This window comes from Mobula hypostoma, chromosome 10 (assembly GCF_963921235.1).
Source record: "Mobula hypostoma chromosome 10, sMobHyp1.1, whole genome shotgun sequence".
Lineage (NCBI taxonomy): Eukaryota > Metazoa > Chordata > Chondrichthyes > Myliobatiformes > Myliobatidae > Mobula > Mobula hypostoma.
Window position 1 is genome coordinate 4,799,756 of NC_086106.1, and position 19,185 is coordinate 4,818,940.

A 19,185-nucleotide genomic window follows, 5' to 3' on the forward strand; every position below is an offset into this window, starting at 1 on the left:
TTTGGTTCTATGGTTCTACCTTAGAACTACCTAGGCTTTACCCATAGCCCTCTATCTTTCTAAGCTTCATGTATCTATCCAGGAGCCCCTTAAAAGACCCTATCGTTTCCACCTCCACCACCATCACTGGCAGCCCATTCCACGTACTCACCACTCTCTGCGTAAAAAACTTACCCCTGCCATCTCCTCTGTACCTACTTCCAAGCACCTTAGAACTGTTCCCTCTCGTGTTAGCCATTTCAGCCCTGGGGAGAAGCCTCTGACTATCCACACGATCAATTCCGCTCAAAATCTTATACACCTCCTAGTTGAGGCAGCAGCACGATGCAATACACAATAATAGGGGGAAAAAATGAATTACAGTAAGATTTTATATATATATATACATTAGATAGTTAAATATGAACAGTAGAAATAAAAAAGTAATGAGGTAGTGTTCACAGGTTCAATGTCCATTCAGAAATCTGATGGCAGAGGGGAAGAAGCTGTTCCTGAATTGCTGAGTGTGTGTCTTCAGGCTCCTGTACCTCCTCCCTGACGGTAGCAATGAGAACAGGGCATGTCCTGGGTGATGGGGGTCATTAATAATGGACGCAGCCTTTTTTGAGGCATCGCTCCTTGAAATTGTCCTGGATACTCTGGAGGCTAGTGCCGGTGATGGAGCTGACTGAGTTTAGGAACAGTTATTACTCTTCAACCATCAGGCTCCTAAACCACCGTGGATAACTTCACTCACCCCAACTCTGAGCGACGCCACAAACTACAGACTCAACTTTCAAGGGCTCTATAACTCATGATCTTATTATCTTTTGCACAGCTTGTTTTTTGCACTTCACTTGTTTACCAGTCTTTTTTCATTCATAGTTTTTCATGAATTCTGTTTTCCTGTAAATACCTGCAAACAAATTAATCTCAAGCTAGCATATTTTGATCATAACTTTGGCCTTGACTTTGAACTGCATTGGAAGGAATCCATGAAACTCAAGAGTTTGCTGACCTCTGGGACATTAACAACCTTGGGAGAATCACTGAAGTGAATGATCCAACACTTGCTTGAATATGAAACGCCTCCAAAATCTCACACCCAAGGAGAAATTTCCTGAGAGCTTATCTACCCGGATACTCTGGGAAATGATGGAGTACACTGATGGCTGAGATTGGCCAATTCTGGAGCTCTAGATAGAAGCCAAGTGGTATGGAGATCAGCAGAGACTAGAGTTCACATGAAGGATCATGGTTAAAAACACATCCTTATTCCTTTCCCGTTCCTAAAACTTTATAAGGCATTGGTCATAGCACACTTGGAGTATTGTGAGCAGTGTTTGGCCCGTTCCCAGCAAAAAGATATGCTGGCATTGGAGGAGAATCCAGGGAATGAAAAGGTTTGTGTTCGATGGGTCCGGGTCTCTACTCACTGGAGTTTAGAAGAATGAGGGGGGAATGGCATTGAAACCTATTGGTGGTGTTGCGGATAATGTGGAGGGCTGTCGTGGGTTAAGTCTGTGCCTGGAGGAGATTGGGAGATAGAGTCACAGCACAGAAATGGGCATTTGGGCTCATTGAGTCTGAACTGACCATCATCCACCCACCTACATTAGTACCATTTTTCACTCTCATTGAGGTTCCTTAAGGCTGTTACAGCCGGGGGTGGTGATGGGGACAAGCTCCCACTACCTATTAAGCAGGGGGAGAAATGGCTTTTCAATCAGAAAAGATTGAAGTGATAAACTTTAGAAAACTGAACTTGAAGAGTAAGTACAAGGTTAATGGTGAGATTTTTAGCCATGTGGAGGTATGAAGAGGCTTTAGGATTCAGGTCTCAAAGCTGCTGTGCAAGTTGTTAGGGCGATTAAAAAGGCACATGGTGTGTTGGCATTCATTAACCAGGAGGAATGAGTTCAAGAGCCGTGAAGTTACAGGTATGTTCCAGCACTATTAAACTTTCATTGGACCACACTTAAATTACGGAGTTCACTTCTAGTGACATTATAGGAAGGATGCGGAATGTTTAGAGAGGGTGCAGAGGAGACTTGAGAGGATGCTGTCAGGATTGGTGAGTCTGTCTTCTGAGAGGCTTGTGATTTTCTCTTTGCAGTGAAGGAGGATGAGAGGCAACGAAGATTACGAGAGGAATAGATAGAATATTTGGGTGGCAGGGTAGAGATACGTCTCTACCACAGGAGGTGTAAGGCTCTCCTTCCCTCCGCTAGCCTGCAGGTCACCCTGTGTAGCACCTGTTTAGCCCCCGATCAGGGTCACGTGGAGCCATGGGAGCAGGTGGTGGATGGTCGTACGAGCAGCCGGTGCAGATCACAAGTCCTGGTTATGTGACCACTGACACTAGGCAGACAATCTCTGAAGAGTATTGATAATGGCTGGGGTCACCCGTCCTGTAAAGACACTGCCCAGAAGAAGGCGATGGCAAACCACTTCTGCAGAAAAATTTGCCAAGATTGATCATGGTCAAAAACCATGATCACCCATGTCATACGGTGCCCCACATAGTGATGCTGATGAGGTAGGGCGCAGTGTTAACAGCGAGTAGCTTTATCACAGGGAGATAATAGCCAGTACCATACAATGTGCATGGAGAACAGTTTAGAACAGATATCAGAGATAGAATATTTTTAAAACAGTAGTGGTATATACCTGGAATGCACTGCCAGGTGTGCTTAGGGATTTTTAAGAGACTTTTAGTTAGGCACATGCCCCCAAGAGGACCACAACCTTTCTCGTAGGTTTTGGAGGCTTGGGTGACTCAATGACCTGGAGAGCCATGTTGGCTGGAGTCAGGGCCTTGTGCTTTGGCTCTTAGACCATAAAACAATAAGACATTGGAGCAGAATTAGGCCATTCAGCCCATCAAGTCTGTTCCGTCATTCCATCATGTCTGATCCCTGATCCCACTCAACCCCATACACATGCCTTCTCACCATATCCTTAGATGCCCTGACCGATCAGGAAGCTATTGACTTCTGCCTTAGATATACCCACGGACTTGGCCTCCACCGCAGTCTATGGCAGAGCATTCCACAGATTCACTACTCCCTTCCTCCTTACCTCTGTTCTAAAAGGTCACCCTTCAATTTTGAGGCTGTACCCTCTAGTTCTGGATACCCCACCATAGGAATCATCCTCTCCATGTCCACCTCATCTAGTCCTTTCAACATTCAGTAGGTTTCAATGAGATCCTCCCGCATTCTTCTAAATTCCTGTGAGCAGAGTCCCAGAGCTGCCAAACACTCCTGGTATGATAACCTGGAATCATGCTCGTGAACCTCTCTGGACACTCTTCAAAGACAACACATCCTTACTGAGACATGGGGCCAAAAACCATTGACAAATACTCCACCCGACCGTACTTTTTTCCACAGATGCTGCCTGGCCTGCTGAGTTCCTCCAGCATTTTTTTGTGTGTGTTGCTTTGTATTTCCAGCATCTGCAGATTTTCTCTTGTTCGTGACAATACTCCAAGTGTGGCCTGACTCGTGCCTTCTAAAGCCTCTGCATTATCTCCTTGTTTTTATACTCTATTTCCCTTGAAATAAATGCCAACATTGCATTTGGCTCCTTTACCACAGACTCAACCTGTAAACTCCTAAGGCCCTCTGCACCTCTGATGTTTGAATTTTCGCCCCATTTAGATAATAGTCTGCACTATTTCTCCTTTTACCAAAATGCATTATCATACATTTCCCAACACTATATTCCATCTGCCACTTTTTGCCATTATTCCAATCTGTCTAAGTCCTGCTGCAATCACATTGCTTCCTCAGCACTACCTACCCCTCCACCTATCTTCATATCATCTGCAAACTTTGGCACAAAGCCACCAATTCCATTACCTAAATCACTGACAAACAATGTGAAAAGTAGCGGGCCTCCTGCCTGTCAGCCATTCCGCTATCCATGCCAGTAACTTTCCTGTAACGCCATAGGATTGTATCTTCTTAAGCAGCCTCATGTGTAGCACCTTTTCTAAGTAAATGCCATCCACTGCCTCTCCTTTGTCCACACTGTTTGTTACTTCCCCAAAGAACTCTAACAGATTTGTCAGGCGAGATTTCCTTTTACAGAAACCATGCTGACTTTGACTTATTTTATCATTAGTCTCCAAGTACCTTGAAAGCTCTTTTTTAATAATAGACTCTAACACTCCCCCAGCCACAGAGGCTAGGCTAACTGGCCTATAATTTCCTTTCTTTTGCCTTCCTCCCTTCTTAAAGAGTGGAGTGACATTTGCAATCTTCCAGCCCTCCAGGACCATGCCAGAATCAAGTGATTCTTGAAAGATCATGACCAATGCATTTGTTACCTCTTCAACAATCTCTCCCAGGACTCTGGGATGTAGTCCGTCTGGTCCAGGTGACTTATCCACCATAAGATCTTTGAGTTTGCCTAGCACTTTTTCCTTTGTAATAAGCAATGACACTCAATCCTGCTCCCTGACCCTCACGGACCCCTGGCACACTGCTAGTGTCTTCCACGTGAAGGCAGATGCAAAGTATTCATTAAGTTCATCTGCCATTTCTTTGTCCCCCATTATTACCACACCAGCATCAATTTCCAGTGGCCCAATATCAATTCACACCTCCCTTTAGCTCTTTATATAACTGAAAAAACTTTTGGTATTCTGCTTTATATTATTGGTTAGTCTGCCCTCATATTTCATCTTTTCCCTTCTTATAGCTTTTTATTTGTCTTTTGTTGGAATTTAAAAGCTTCCAATCATCCAGATTCCCACACACTTTTGCTACCTTGGCTTTTATGCAGCCTTTAACTTCCCTTGTCAGCCACAATTGCCTTGCCCTGCCATTTGAGAACAACTTCTTCGGTGGGACATACCTATCCTGCACCTTGTGAACTATTCCCAGAAACTTCAGACAGCTCTGCTCTGCTGTCATCCCCACCAGTATTCTCCTCCAATCCACCTGAGCAACCCCCTCTCTCATGCCTCTGTATTCTCTTTTTTTTGTGTTTTTGTGTTGGCGCGTGGACATGTGGTTAAGGTGTCAGTCTAGTGATCTGAAGGTCGCTAGTTCGAGCCTCAGCTGAGGCAATGTGTTGTGTCCTTGAGCAAGGCACTTAACCACACATTGCTCTGCGATGACACCGGTGCCAAGCTGTATGGGTCCTAATACCCTTCCCTTGGACAACATTGGTGTCATGAAGAGGGGAGACTTGCAGCATGGGCAACTGCCAGTCTTCCATACAACCTTGCCCAGGCCTGCGCCCTGGAAACCTTCCAAGGCGCAAATCCATGGTCTCACGAGACTAACGGATGCCTGGGGTCATGGATCGTAGACCCTGTTTGGTAGGGTCACCCATGCCAAACAGATCAAAGGGTAGAGGCCAGACTGAGAGTGGTCCACTGGTCCTCCAGGTTTGGGGGTTCAGCTCTGGGCTAACAACCCTGACCGGTCAAACAAAACTGTTATGGAGACAACAATGAAGAATCCTTCCACATCTGAGTGTGACGGTATTCCTGAGTGCCAACCTGGGACTTGCAGGACCGATGACGGTGAAAGCCGACAGGAAGCTTCTGACATGATGAAGGAAGCCCTGAATGACACCGGAGATGGAGGACCTTCATCGCTGCCCGAAACGCCAGAGATGCAGTGGGCAGGAAGTAAATAAGATAGTCATGTGGTTGTAAGGAAAAAAGAGAGTTACAGACTGTACAGGAGGGAAAGGCTGGATTCATCACGGGCAATAGGTTGGCACCAAATCATGTACTGCTCTATGTTCTATGCACAGTCTCTTCAATTCATCCCTGCCATTCAGCCTTGTTAAAAAAAACTATCAGATAACACTGTCCGAGCACATTGAGCAGTACTTTAATTGAGAAGATTGGCACTAAGCCCACATAGCAGCTGTTCAACCAGGTAAGGTGTCATCATTCTCCTTGTCCCCACCTGGAAGATGGACCTTTATCTTCCAAGAGGTGACTCTGAATAGAGACTTGGGCTGAATTCCCCTTCCCAACATCTCCCCGGGTTTGTCGGCTCTGGGTATGTGGAAGACAGCTCTTCGATTGGTTGACATTGGTGGGGCAACTGGAGGACTGGTGTGAGAAGTACAACCTGAGTCTGAACGTGGAGAAGACCGAGGAAATCATTGTGGACTTCAGGCAGGTTCAGATGAACCCTCCATCTCTGCACTTACATGGCTCCTCTGTAGAGAGAGTTCAGTGCACCAAGTTTCTGGGAGCTCCTGGTCCCTCAATACCACCTCCCTGAACAAGAAGGCACGGCAGTGCCTCCACCTCTTAAGACGATTGAGACCAGCGAGCTCCCCGCCCCCCCCACGTTAACTGAATTTTACAGGAGCACCGTTGAGAGCGTCCTGACGAGCTGCATCTCCATCTGGTCTGGGAGCAGCCGAGCATCGGACTGGAAGTCCCTACAAAGTACTGTGAGAATGGCTGAGAGGGTCGTAGGGATCTCCCTACCATCCATCGGGGACATTTATCAGGAGCGCTGCATACGCAGGGCCCTTAGTATTAGCAAGGACCCCACCCATCCATCCAGCATCCTCTTTGACTTTCTACCATCAGGCAGGAGACTCCGATGCATAAAGACAAGAATGGTCAGGGTGGGGAACAGTTTCTTCCCTCAGGCCATCAGGCTACTGAACTCCCGGCCGCATCACTTTCGAAGTGTCACCGGATAATTTGCACTGTATCCTACAATATTTAATTTATGCATTGTACTTTATCTATCTATGCGTAATTCATTTGTAGATTTAATTCTTAGTTTCCTAAGTTATCGTGTGTTAAGTGTACTACTGTGCTTTACACCCTGGTCTGGAGAAACGTTGTCTCGTTGGACGGCAAACATGTATATAATTAAATGACAATAAACTTGACTTGACTAAGACCTGTGCGGTCTATCTTTCAGTATAGTTAATTCTTTGGCTCTGGGTACGTGAAAGGTAACTCTTTGCCTTGTGACATTGGCGTCGCAGCAGCTACACCAACCTTGCATAAACTCTTTGGAACAGTGGAGGCTGGGGGAGAGATCTGATAGAAGTTTTTGAGCTTACGAGAGGCATGGCTGGAGTAGACAGACAGTATCTTTTTCCACGGGTTGAAATGTCTAAGATCAGAGGGCATGAATTGGAGGCGAGAAGGGGTATGTTCTATGAGAATATGCGAGGGAAGTTCTTGATCCAGAGAGTGGCGGCTGCCTGGTGTGGTGGTGGGGGCAATTACATTAGGAGGCTTTTAAGAGGCGTTCGGATAGGCACATGGACGATGAGGAAAAAGGAAGGAGACGGACACTGTAGGCCGAAGGGCTTGTTCCTGTGCTGTAAAGTTCTATGTTCTTGTCTTTTGTGATGACCTTGACCCCATAAATTACGCCCTATTCTTGGTTGGTGTGGCTGTAACGAATCCAAATTCCCCTCGGGATTAATAAAGTATATCTATCTATCTATCTAATTTGAACTCCTTTGACATTAGAGGGGGCACAAAGGGGGTTCCTGAAAATAATCTCCAGGAAGAGGTACAGTCGACGTTTCAGACCGAGACCCTTTGTCCTGACGAACTGTCTCGGCCTGAAACGTCAACTGTACCTCTTCCTAGAGATGCTGCCTGGCCTGCTGCGTTCACCAGCAACTTCGATGTGTGTTGCTTGAATTTCCAGCATCTGCAGAACTCCTGTTGTCCCTGAAAATAATTCCAGGATTGAAAGGCTTGTCGTGTGAGGAGGCACTTGAAGGCTCTGGTACCTGTACTCACTGGAATAAGGAGTGACCTCATTGAAAACTATTGAATGTTGAAAGGCCTCGATAGACTGAATGTAGAGAATGTTTCCTATGGTGAGGGACACTAAAGGCTGATTTACACTTGTGCGTACGGGCTATGCCGTAGGCCTGATTTATACTTTTGCGTAGCCCTGCGCCGTAGCGAGCATGTGTAGTTGTGTCTGCGTCGCTCTGCAATTCACCGCCAAAACGCTAGTTGGCGGTGGGGTTTCTATGCCACTGTGTTGAGTTTCTTTATGAGAGACAAGGACGAGGAAATGCATTTCAAATATTCTTAGATGTCGGCAGGTAGATTTGATGGTTTGGTTCATTGTCTCCAACCATCTGTTTCGCATCAGCGTGCAGACATGGCGAAGAAAAGCAACCGGAAATGCGATGCTACCAAGCAGACCAATCACAGTCGTTACGGTCTGCGTCGCTGCGACACGTGAGTTACATTTTTGGGGAGGTGCACATCACCCTACGGCGTAGGGTATGCGGTGCCTATGACGTACATTTGACGCAGGAAGTATAAATCAGAGCACACAGCCTCAGGATAGAACGGAGGTGAGGAAGAATTTCTTTAGCCGGAGAGTGGTGAATCTGTGGAACTTGTTGCTACAGGCAGCTGTGGAGGCCAAGTCATTGGGTGTATTTAAGGCAGAGGTTGATAGATTCAAAATTAGTCACAGCATGAAGGGATATGGGGAGAAGGTAGATTGGGGCTGAGAGGGAAAATGAATCGGCTATGATGAAATGGCGGAACAGACTCAACTAACCAAATGGCCTAATTCTGCTCCCATATCTTATGCTCTTATAATTTACTTAAAATTTGGCAGTCTTCATTCCCAGAGAGCTCCTGCTGCTTTTCTCTAAGCCATGTCCAGATAGATTTGCATTCATTGACATTTGAGAGGAGGTTTGCATTCTTTTCCGAGCTTCAAACAGAGCAAACAGATATAACTTTAAAATTCATAATAGGAATACTAATGGAAAAAATGTCTTATCAATGTCACCTCCCTGGTGAACTGGTCTGGCTTTTCTCCTCTGGACTTCTCTCGTTAACAAGGCATTGACAAGACTGGGATGTTTTTTGTTCTTCACATGATTCTCTGTAAACTCTAGTGTTGTGCATAAAAAAATCCCAGATCAGCAGTTTCTGAGATACTCAAACCACCCCATCTGGCACCAACAATCATTCCATGGTCAAAGTCACTGAGATCACATTTCCTCCCCCAAGCTGATGTTGGGTCTGAACAACTGAACCTCTTGACCATGTCTGCGTGCTTTTATGCATTGAGTTGCTGCAACATGATGGGCTGATTAGATATTTGCATTAACAAGCAGGTGTACCTAATAAAGTGGCCACTGAGTTTATGTCCTATGTAATAAAGCATTTGCCTTTTGTCTCTTACCACCTCTCCCTCCACCCCTCCATCCCTCCTCTCCGTCTCCCCCGCCTGTTCCAAGTACAGAAGAACCTGGCGGAAATGTTGTCGCTGAAGGAGAAACGTCCTTGGGTCACACGTCTGCCCCATTCTGATGTTTGGTCTGAACAACAGTTGAACCTCTTGACCATGCCTGCATGCTTTCGTGCATTGAGTTGCTGCATCCCGATTGGCTAATCAGATATTTGCATTAAGGAGCAGGTGTACCTAATAAAGTGGCCACTGAATGCATTTTCCACACAGTGGGGCCGAAGTTCCCTTGTAGGGAAGTCAGTTTAGTGAAGCTCTTCTCTGAAGATGTGGGCTTTTCCTTGTGTACACTGGGCACTTTAGAATCATTAGAAAATGATTCTAAAGAATGTGACAGTGTTTGCATCAGCTGGTACTTGATATGAGCATAAGGAAAAAGATTTCTTTAAAAATTTTCTCCTCTACTTCCTGAGAAGACTGAGGTCCTTTAACATCTGCCGGACGATGCTGAGGATGTTCTATGAGTCTGTGGTGGCCAGTGCGATCATGTTTGCTGTTGTGTGCTGGGGCAGCAGGCTGAGGGTAGCAGACACCAACAGAATCAACAAACTCATTCGTAAGGCCAGTGATGTTGTGGGGATGGAACTGGACTCTCTGACAGTGGTGTCTGAAAAGAGGATGCTGTCCAAGTTGCATGCCATCTTGGACAATGTCTCCCATCCACTACATAATGTACTGGGTGGGCACAGGAGTACATTCAGCCAGAGACTCATTCCACCGAGATGCAACACAGAGCATCATAGGAAGTCATTCCTGCCTGTGGCCATCAAACTTTACAACTGCTCCCTTGGAGGGTCAGACACCCTGAGCCAATAGGCTGGTCCTGGACTTATTTCATAATTTACTGGCATAATTTACATATTACTATGGTCTATTACTATTTATTATTTATGGTGCAACTGTAACAAAAACTAATTTCCCCCGGGATCAATAAAGTATGACTATGACTATAAAACGACAGAAGACATTTTATTTTATTTATTTCAGTGTGCAGAAATGTATTTATTATTGAATATTCTGATGAGGATTTATTAACGAACATAAATTGCAAATCTCCTCACCACCTCACATGTCCATTTTCAACTTTGAGGGGCAGAATGGTATAATTAGAGCCCAACTAATGCTAACAGAGGCACACGCATACATACCCACGCGCATGCACACACGCACCAGTCTGAACCGAGCACAAAGACAACATGATTGTCTGACAATCGCTCAAATCATATGACGCATTTGCCACGATGTGTAAATTTACAAAATACAAATGACAAATAAGGATGGAAAACAAATTTAGTGCTGTATTTTTAAAAAGTACACAAGACGTTACAGTACTCAACCAAACTGTGAAGAAAATATCACCTCCTTAAGTGAGGGAGAAGGGTCCCAGCATCAACGGAGGACTGTCCGAGTAGCCTGTGTGACTAGAGTCACACACGTACCAGCCACCGTTAACTCTCAAGCATCTTCAGCAGGTTACAAGGACACTCGAGAGGGTGAGAGAGCAGCAGTAGTCAGAGCACTCCTTCCCAAACCACCAAGGCCTCACAAATTTAAAATGGACAAATAAATCATGCAGCATGGATACAGGCTTCAAACGGTGGCCATTAACTTTAGACTTTGCACTCCTGGCCTACCCTGTACTTAGAGGGTATATATATATATATATATATATATATATATATATCCCGTATATCCTTATATCACAATACGATATCACTTGGCAACCTCTTGCCTCAACAATGACTTCAACACAATCAATTTCTACAGGACTATTACATCTTTAAACATATGGTTGCTGATTATGTATTTACCATTGCAATATAAACCTCTTCACTACCCAGTTTAGTGTTGGCCCACAGTTATTCCGTCACTGACTTTCCCCTTTCTTCGGCTCTCCCCGCACGTTCAGCTATGAAACAATTTTACCTTTCCAACACTTTCCAGTCCCGACATGAGGTCGACAATCTGCCACGTCACTGCCGACGCATCCTTCACTGACCTCGCCTCACCCACTGACCCCAACCCCTCCCCAAGTGTTCTGGCTTTAATGGCAACAACCAGGAGGCAGAGAGACGAGCTTCTCACCTCTGCTTCGTGTATTACATACAGTTCTCTAAGTAGACAACAGGCAATGTTGTCAGTTGGGTTTGTGGGTACCTGTTTGGTGGTCCCTGTGTTGAAATTCCACAAACGTCAACTAAAAACGTCTTCTCTGTCTGCAGAGAGCAAGAATGTCAGGTTGTATACTGTACGACAGAACCAGCTGATATATATCCGTGAAAGAATCTGGTTCTTTCAGCTAGACTTAAATAATCCAAACACCAGGAAATCTGCAGCTGCTGGAACTTCAAGCAATGCACGTAAAAGTCGCTGGTGAACGCAGCAGGCCAGGCTGCATCCAATACCGTTTTACAAGAGCAAGAAAGATTGCAACTTTCTCACTCTTCACTTTCCTGCCCTTGATGGCAGATGACCATGTGTGTCCAACTAAAACTGTTGTTTCAGTTTTATTTATGATTACAGTCACAGTGACAGATCTATGCTCCACCCACATATCATACAGCAAGACTCAAACCCACCTGTGTTATGACCCAGTGTTTTACATTAATTGATCCACACCCCTAAAACCGAACTGCACATACACAATGGCAGTTCTGTACCCACCACCCTAGTGTCTAGTGTTACATTGTGGAGGCTAGGAACCTGCTAGTATTATACGACAACACAGTATAGTAACACCCTTGTACCCATCAGTACTGTAATGTTATAGAGGGATACTGGCAGTTGTAGATTCCAGCGTTATCAAGTGTTAAAAAGTCAATGCAGAACGTATCTGAAGAAACCCAATCAAAACTCAAAGGCGGCAGTAAAGACGGAGAAGTAGATGGAGAAGTAAGTAGGCGGCCACAAAAAAAAAATTAGCCACAAGCCAGATGGGAGTGCCGCCGGGGTTTGGGAATGTAAACCGGTAAGAAATAATTTTGGTAACCCTGATTTATTCTCTTATAATCTAACGTATCAAATTACACAACACTAAACTGCCTTAACCTGGGTGGCAGGGTGGAGATACGACTCTACCAAAGGAGCCGCAAGGCACTCCTTCCCTCCACCGACCTCAGGTCACCCTTGGGCGAGGTGATTGATGGGCATCGCGAGATGGCGAGGAAACCTCGCTGCCGATTGGTGCGTTGTGCTCAGGAATTTTGCCCACATTGGCTCAGAAATAGGATCGAGGTTGACCGTGTTTCTTTACAGAATTGTTCCTGTAAAACTATCGACAAGCATTCAGGAACACCAACTGGCGGTAAAATGGCGTGGCCAATTCTGCTTAATCTCTACCCATGAAGATCGAGAGGGACACCATTCCGACCGGGTATTGGTGAAAGTCACGGCACAGGCAAACACGCGGCATGCCAAAGAATTCCTAGAGGCGCGGCTTTCCGCGAACAATTCTGTAAACGGACACGTAGACCTCGATCCCGTTTATGAGCCGATGCGGGCAAAATTCCAGACCACAGCGCACAAAGTTCACCGCACAGCCAATCAGCCACGCGACTTCCTCCCTACATCGCAATTCAGTTTCCGTAATGATGACCAACCAGCGGGTTGAAAGGTGTATGAAGGCCAAGCATTCAGAGGACACACCACTGTTAGCAGTGCACTGACGATGTCTCCTTGTACGGAGAGGAAACGTCTGCAAGTAAATTGCCAGGATTGGAGAAGAACTCAACCTAACCAGTCCCTAATGTCTTGCAAAACCCTTCCTGTTCAGACAACAGACCATCTGAGTATCCATCTGGCACCTTGTCTTTTATTCCTCGAGAGAAAGGCTGGAGCTTCTGTCTGGAAAATTTGTTTAGATTTTAAAGTCAGTCCGGTTATATTTCTATTTCCTGGAAGTTAAAAATGACAGAAACAAGAATGCAACTTCAATTGGTTGGAACCTCTTGCCAAGCATCTATTTACATTAGTAGCATTTTAAACCTCCGATGTGCTTATTGTCTCCAAAATTCCGCCACTTGCCTAAACATGAGAGGCGATTTACAGCAGCTAGTTATCCTACGAGCCCACAGGGCTTTGGGGTGCGGACGGAAATAGGAGCACACCTGGATGGGGGGAAGTTTCCATGTGCTTGCAGGGAGAACATGCAAACCCCACACAGACAGACAGTACCAGGAGGTAGGATTGAACTGGGATCATTAAGGCTGTGAGGCAGCAGCTCTATTAACTCTGGCAGGGACATCTTGGTCAGTGTTAACCACAGCCAATAAACTTCCACTTCCCTTAAATAATTCAGTGAGGGATGCTTCAAAGTGAAGAGATAAAGACATAAAATGCCCCCCCACCCCCAAACTCTCACGCCAGTGATAAAGAGCTGGACTGAGCTAAAACTTCAAAGATATAGACTACCCTAAGTATTAGAAAAAGTAGGGAAGTATTAGAAAAGCCAAACAAAAACATTCCACAGAATCTAGAAATCCGAGATTTTAAAAAATCAGAATGTTGCAAAAAGAAAAAGTCAGGTCAGGCAGCATCTGTGGAGAGAAGAGGGTTAACATTTCTGAATTTTAATTGTTTCTCCGTCCACAGATGCTAACTGACCCGCTGTGTACTTCCGGCGTGATTAGCTTGTTCCAGCCCGCCCCTGTTGGCTGCCCTGCCCCACAACCAGTGAGTTACACATTCAACGCAGCTGTGGTGACACGTACTACACGAGAAAGGGAGACGCCAAGAAAGCTGGGATGCAAAGACTGGCAATCTCCCTCGCAGTTTTGACAAACTGCAGACCTTCTGGACACTCCAAGTACAGTCTGCTTTGGTTTTTTTTTTGGAGTCTGTAGAGATTAAAACCATCCTCAAGTCTTCTTTGTGCGCACACAAAGAGACAGCAAGTTCGATGCCTCAGCAGAATTCCTGGAGGCGACTGTGGAGATTGGGAGTCTCTGCTTTCTAGGCTGAGGGATGTGGATGAGGGACAGAGAGGAGCAGGAAGAGGGAGATAACATTGCATATTATCATTGGGTTCTCTCATGACCTTTATCACCCACTTCCTGTCTAAGTTTTAGTGGGAGTGTTTGCACATGTAGTCGGGAGAATCCATTGCATTTCCTTAGCACGAAGTTCTCAAGTGTTTGTCCGGGATAGAAACTCTCTTTCACACATCGAAGCTTCACATCACTGACTCCTTCTCCAGCGAATCCTTGTGGCCTTCAAGGGACACCTTTACATCTTTCTTAATGAGGGGCGCCCCCTCCTCATCGGACTTCGCTGCCGCTGCCCCGTCCGTTTTCACTTCCGTGAGCTCCTCCACCTGAGGCCGTTTGGCCTTCTCCCTGTCAGCGTACGACTGCAGGAGGCCAGCCCCGAATGCGTCGCCTTCCACGTTGAGAACCGTGCAGGTGCGATCTCTGCATTGGTAAATGAAACCACAGAGGGTACAGGTCAGAGATGCCAATAGAATAGAATAGTACAGCACAGTACAGGCCCTTCGGCCCACAATGTTGTGCCGACCCTCAAACCCTGCCTCCCATATAACCCCCCACCTTAAATTCCTCCATATACCTGTCTAGTAGTCTCTTAAACTTCACTAGTGTATCTGCCTCCACCACTGACTCAGGCAGTGCATTCCACGCACCAACCACTCTCTGAGTAAAAAACCTTCCTCTAATATCCCCCTTGAAATTCCCACCCCTTACCTTAAAGCCATGTCCTCTTGTATTGAGCAGTGGTGCCCTGGGGAAGAGGCGCTGAATATCCACTCTATCTATTCCTCTTATTATCTTGTACACCTCTATCATGGCTCCTCTCATCCTCCTTCTCTCCAAAGAGTAAAGCCCTAGCTCCCTTAATCTCTGATCATAATGCATACTCTCTAAACCAGGCAGCATCCTGGTAAATCTCCTCTGTACCTTTTCCAATGCTTCCACATCCTTCCTATAGTGAGGCGACCAGAACTGGACACAGTACTCCAAGTGTGGCCTAACCAGATTTCTATAGAGCTGCATCATTACATCGCGACTCTTAAACTCTATCCCTCGACTTATGAAAGCTAACACCCCAAAAGCTTTCTTAACTACCCACTCTATCTGTGAGTACTTTCAGGGATCTGTGGACATGTACCCCCAGATCCCTCTGCTCCTCCAAGGCCAGACTCGTAAGGCTCCTCTGGGACAACAGTGAACAACAACGTCTGCCCCCCACCCGGCCCTCTGCATCTTCCTCCTGAACAGAGGGGAGACCGAAAGAAAACAAGACAGAGAGGTAGCGGAGGAAACAAGAGAGGAGAGGGGGGGAGAAAGGATGGGGGCAGAAAGCTCCCTCCACTGTTCCTGCACTGTGGTAGTCAGGGGATGCAAAAGTTCTTCCAAGCTTCTATGTATTAATCAGATAACCTGACGGACCGATATGTGATGTGATGACGTTGGGAAGAACATTATTTTTGTGTGGACTATGTCCCTCACCCTCCTTCAGCTTTCCACTGCAACACACACAAATTGGAGGCTACCCGGAATCCGAGGAGTTGCTGCTCCTTCTCCAAACGGAGGTGGGGGGGGGGGGGGGAGGGCTCATCCTGGACTGCCCGACCTGTCCTAGACTGGTCGGGCTGAGGACAGTGTTGAAGACTGGCGAAGAATCCAGCGCAATATAAATTCTTTGTAGATATGGCAGATGGAGCTTAACCCAGTTAAGTGTGAGGCATTCCACCTTAGTAGGGCAAATGCAAGGGGACGGGGGCACTATTAAGGGCAAGATCCATAGCTGTGCTGCTGAGCAGGGAGATGTTGGAGTCCAAGTTTAGGAATACTTGAAAGTGGCTACACAGGTCAATAGGGTGGTTAAGAAGGCTTATGGAACACTTGTTTTTATTAGTCGAGGTATTGAGTAAAATAGTGAAAATGTTGCAACTTTATAAAACTCTGGTCAGGCCACATCAGGAGTATTGCATACAGTCCTGGTCACCCCACTGTAGGAAGAATGTTGAGGCTTTGGAGAGGGTGCAGAAGAGTTTTATCAAGACGCTGCCTGGATTAGAGGGTGTGTGCTATCACGAGAGGCTGGACAAACTTGGGTTGTTTTCTCTGGAGTGCCAGAAGCCAAGGGGAGATCTGATAGAGGTTTACAAGATTATGAGAGGCAGAGATAGAGTAGACAGGGAGTATCTGTCTCCCAGGATTGAAATGTCTAACACTAGAGGGCATGCATTGAAGGTGAGAGGGGGCAGGTTCAAAGGGGATGTGAGGGGTAAGATTATTTACTCAGAGAGTGGTGGATGCCTGGTATGATGATAGAGGTAAATAAATCAGAGGCTTTTAAGAGACATTTAGATAGGCACGTGGATGTGAGGAAGATGGAGGGATGTGCAGGGAGGAGGGATTAGTGTTTGGGTGTTTTTGATTCACTTTTTGCTGGTTCAGCACGACACTGTGGGCTGAAGGGCCTTTTCTGTGCTGTACTGTCCTATAGATGTTCCCTGATGGGTTGAATTCCCAGTGACTGTCCAGGAGAGGGTGAAGAAAATAATCTCTAAAGTGGCTTCTGAGATGAAATATTTGAGCTCGAGGTTTAGGAAGCTGTGGTTATTCTCAGGGCAAAGATAATATTAATGGAGCTATTTGAATAACTGACAAAAGAGAATTGAGGAAGTTGTTTCTATTAACAAGTGCTTGAAGGGGAAGGGAGGATACGATACTAAATTTGGGCAAGAAATGCAAGGGAGATAAAAGCAAATTTTTTTTTTAACTCACTGATCAGTTAAGAACAGGGTGGAGTTAACTGAATCAGGACCTACAGAGGGGAATTGAATGGATACTTCTGAGAAAAGATGGTATTGGGGGGGCGGTTGCGGGGGGGTGGGGGAGAACAGAAGGGGACTGATTGGCTTGTTCTACTATGACCCTTAGATCTAGGACAGGGATGAGAAGAAGCTGTTTAAATATATTTGTGGGCACGTGGCCAAGTGGTTAAGGCATTGGACTAGCGACCTGAAGGTCGCAAGTTCGAGCCCCAGCCGAGGCAGCGTGTTGTGTCTTTGAGCAAGGCACTTAATCACACATTGCTCTGCGACGACACTGGTGCCAAGCTGTATGGGTCCTAATGCCCTTCCCTTGGACAACATTGGTGTCGTGGAGAGGGGAGACTTGCAGCATGGGCAACTGCTGGTCTCCATACAACCTTGCCCAGGCCTGCGCCCTGGAGAGTGAAGACTTTCCAGGCGCAGATCCATGGTCTCGCAAGACTAACTTTATATTTGAAGACACAAACAGATGAGATTATGGCATAGCAGGAGAATTAGGGCTGTGGGTAAAAAACAGGTAGTCCACAACCAGATAGTCTCCTCCCTGCATTGGAGAGGGTTCTCGAGGAAGATGCCGGGAATCAAAGGGTTAACGTGTGAGGTCTGGGCCTGTACTCGCTGGAGTTTAGAAGAACGAGGGGCGAGGAGAACGAGGAAGAACGATGGGGGAGGTGGTGGGTCAATCTCATGGAAACCCAGTGAATATTGAAAGGCCTTGATAGCCTGGGGGAGAGGATATTTCCTATAGTGGGGGTGTCTGGGACCAGAGGGCACAGCCAGAAGGACGTCCCTTTAGAACAGAGATGAGGCGGAATTTGCCGGGGAGTGGTGAATCTGTGGAATTTATTGCCACAGATGGCTAAGGAGACCAAGTCATTGGGTATGTAGATTCTTGATTAGTAAGGATGTCAAAGGTTACGGGGAGAAGGCAGGAGAAAGGAGTTGAGAGGGAAAATGAATCCGCCATGATAGAATGGCAGAACGGACTTGATGGGCCAAATGGCCTGATTCTGCTCCTATGTCTTATTGGTCTCCTGCACCTGTTTCATAGGTTCTTATCACCACCATCTGGATGGGTGGACTATGCCATTATCCAACAGGGCATTCGATGTGACGGCTGGATTTAAATGCCCGCGCAATCGTTCTTTGACGGAGTTGGAGACACGGGAAGGACAAGCGACTTACACTATCCAGTCGACAGCAAGGATCAGCGAGATCTCGCTCGTGGGCAATCCCACCGCCTCCAAGATGATGGCGAGCGTCAGGACGCCTCCCGCCGGAATGCCAGCAGCCCCCACGCTCGAAGCGGTGGCGGTCACCCTGTGGAAGGAAGCAATCACCCACCCGCGTTAGAATGCACAGGCGCAAGACCCAAGTCATCAGCCCCAGGCTTCACCGCGCGTTCTCGCTCAAGCACCGGGAATGACCCAACATAGACTGAGGTACAGCACCGCCTCAAAATGATAGAAACACGCGGAGAAGGATTAGCAGGAGTCGGCCATTTGGCCCTTCAAATCTGCTACCCCATTCAATGAGATCATGGTCGATCCAGACCCAGGTCCACTCACCTGCCTCTTCCCCATAACCTTTAATTCTTCTACTAGGCAAAAATCCAGCAAACAGTGCCTCAAATATATTTTTATGAGGTATCTGCTACTACTTCCCTGGGAAGAGAATTCCACAGATACACTCAACATCATCATTTTGTGCCCTGTTGTATGACATGGGCAATCATGGTCTTTTTGGCCATGATTGTCCTTGGCAAATTTTTCTACATTAGAGGTTTGCCATTGTCTTCTTCTGGGCAGTGTCTTTACAAGGTGGGTGACCCCCCCCCAGTCATTATCAGTACCCTTCAGAGGTTGTCCGCTTGGCGTCAGTGGTCGCGTAACCAGGACTTGTGATCTGCACCGGCTGCTCATACGACCATCCACCACCTGCCCCCATGGCTTCACGTGACCCTGATCGGGGGGCGAAGCAGGTGCCACACCTTGTCCAAGGGTGGCCTTGGGTAAGGCGTCTGATCGCTCTGGGCCCGTACTCACTGGAGTTTAGAAGATTGAAGTGGGATCTCATTGAAACCTATGGAAAGTTGAAAAGGCCAGAGAGTGGACATGGAGAGGAAGTTTCCTGTACTTTGGAAGTGCGGGACCAGAGGGCACAGCC

General features: G+C 46.6%; 1 protein-coding gene across 1 annotated transcript in view; it reads right to left on the reverse strand.

Annotated features, from left to right (window-relative positions):
• Positions 1-10,212: 10,212 nt before the first annotated feature.
• Positions 10,213-19,185, reverse strand: part of slc1a5 (solute carrier family 1 member 5) — a 38,721-nt gene continuing 29,748 nt past the window's right edge. The window contains exons 7-8 of the mRNA XM_063059927.1: positions 18,205-18,339; positions 10,213-14,632 (exon numbers count right to left, since the gene is read on the reverse strand). Of these exons, the coding sequence (XP_062915997.1) occupies positions 14,395-14,632; positions 18,205-18,339 (373 nt within the window). The 3' untranslated portion in view covers positions 10,213-14,394. The remainder of the gene's footprint in view (positions 14,633-18,204; positions 18,340-19,185) is intronic.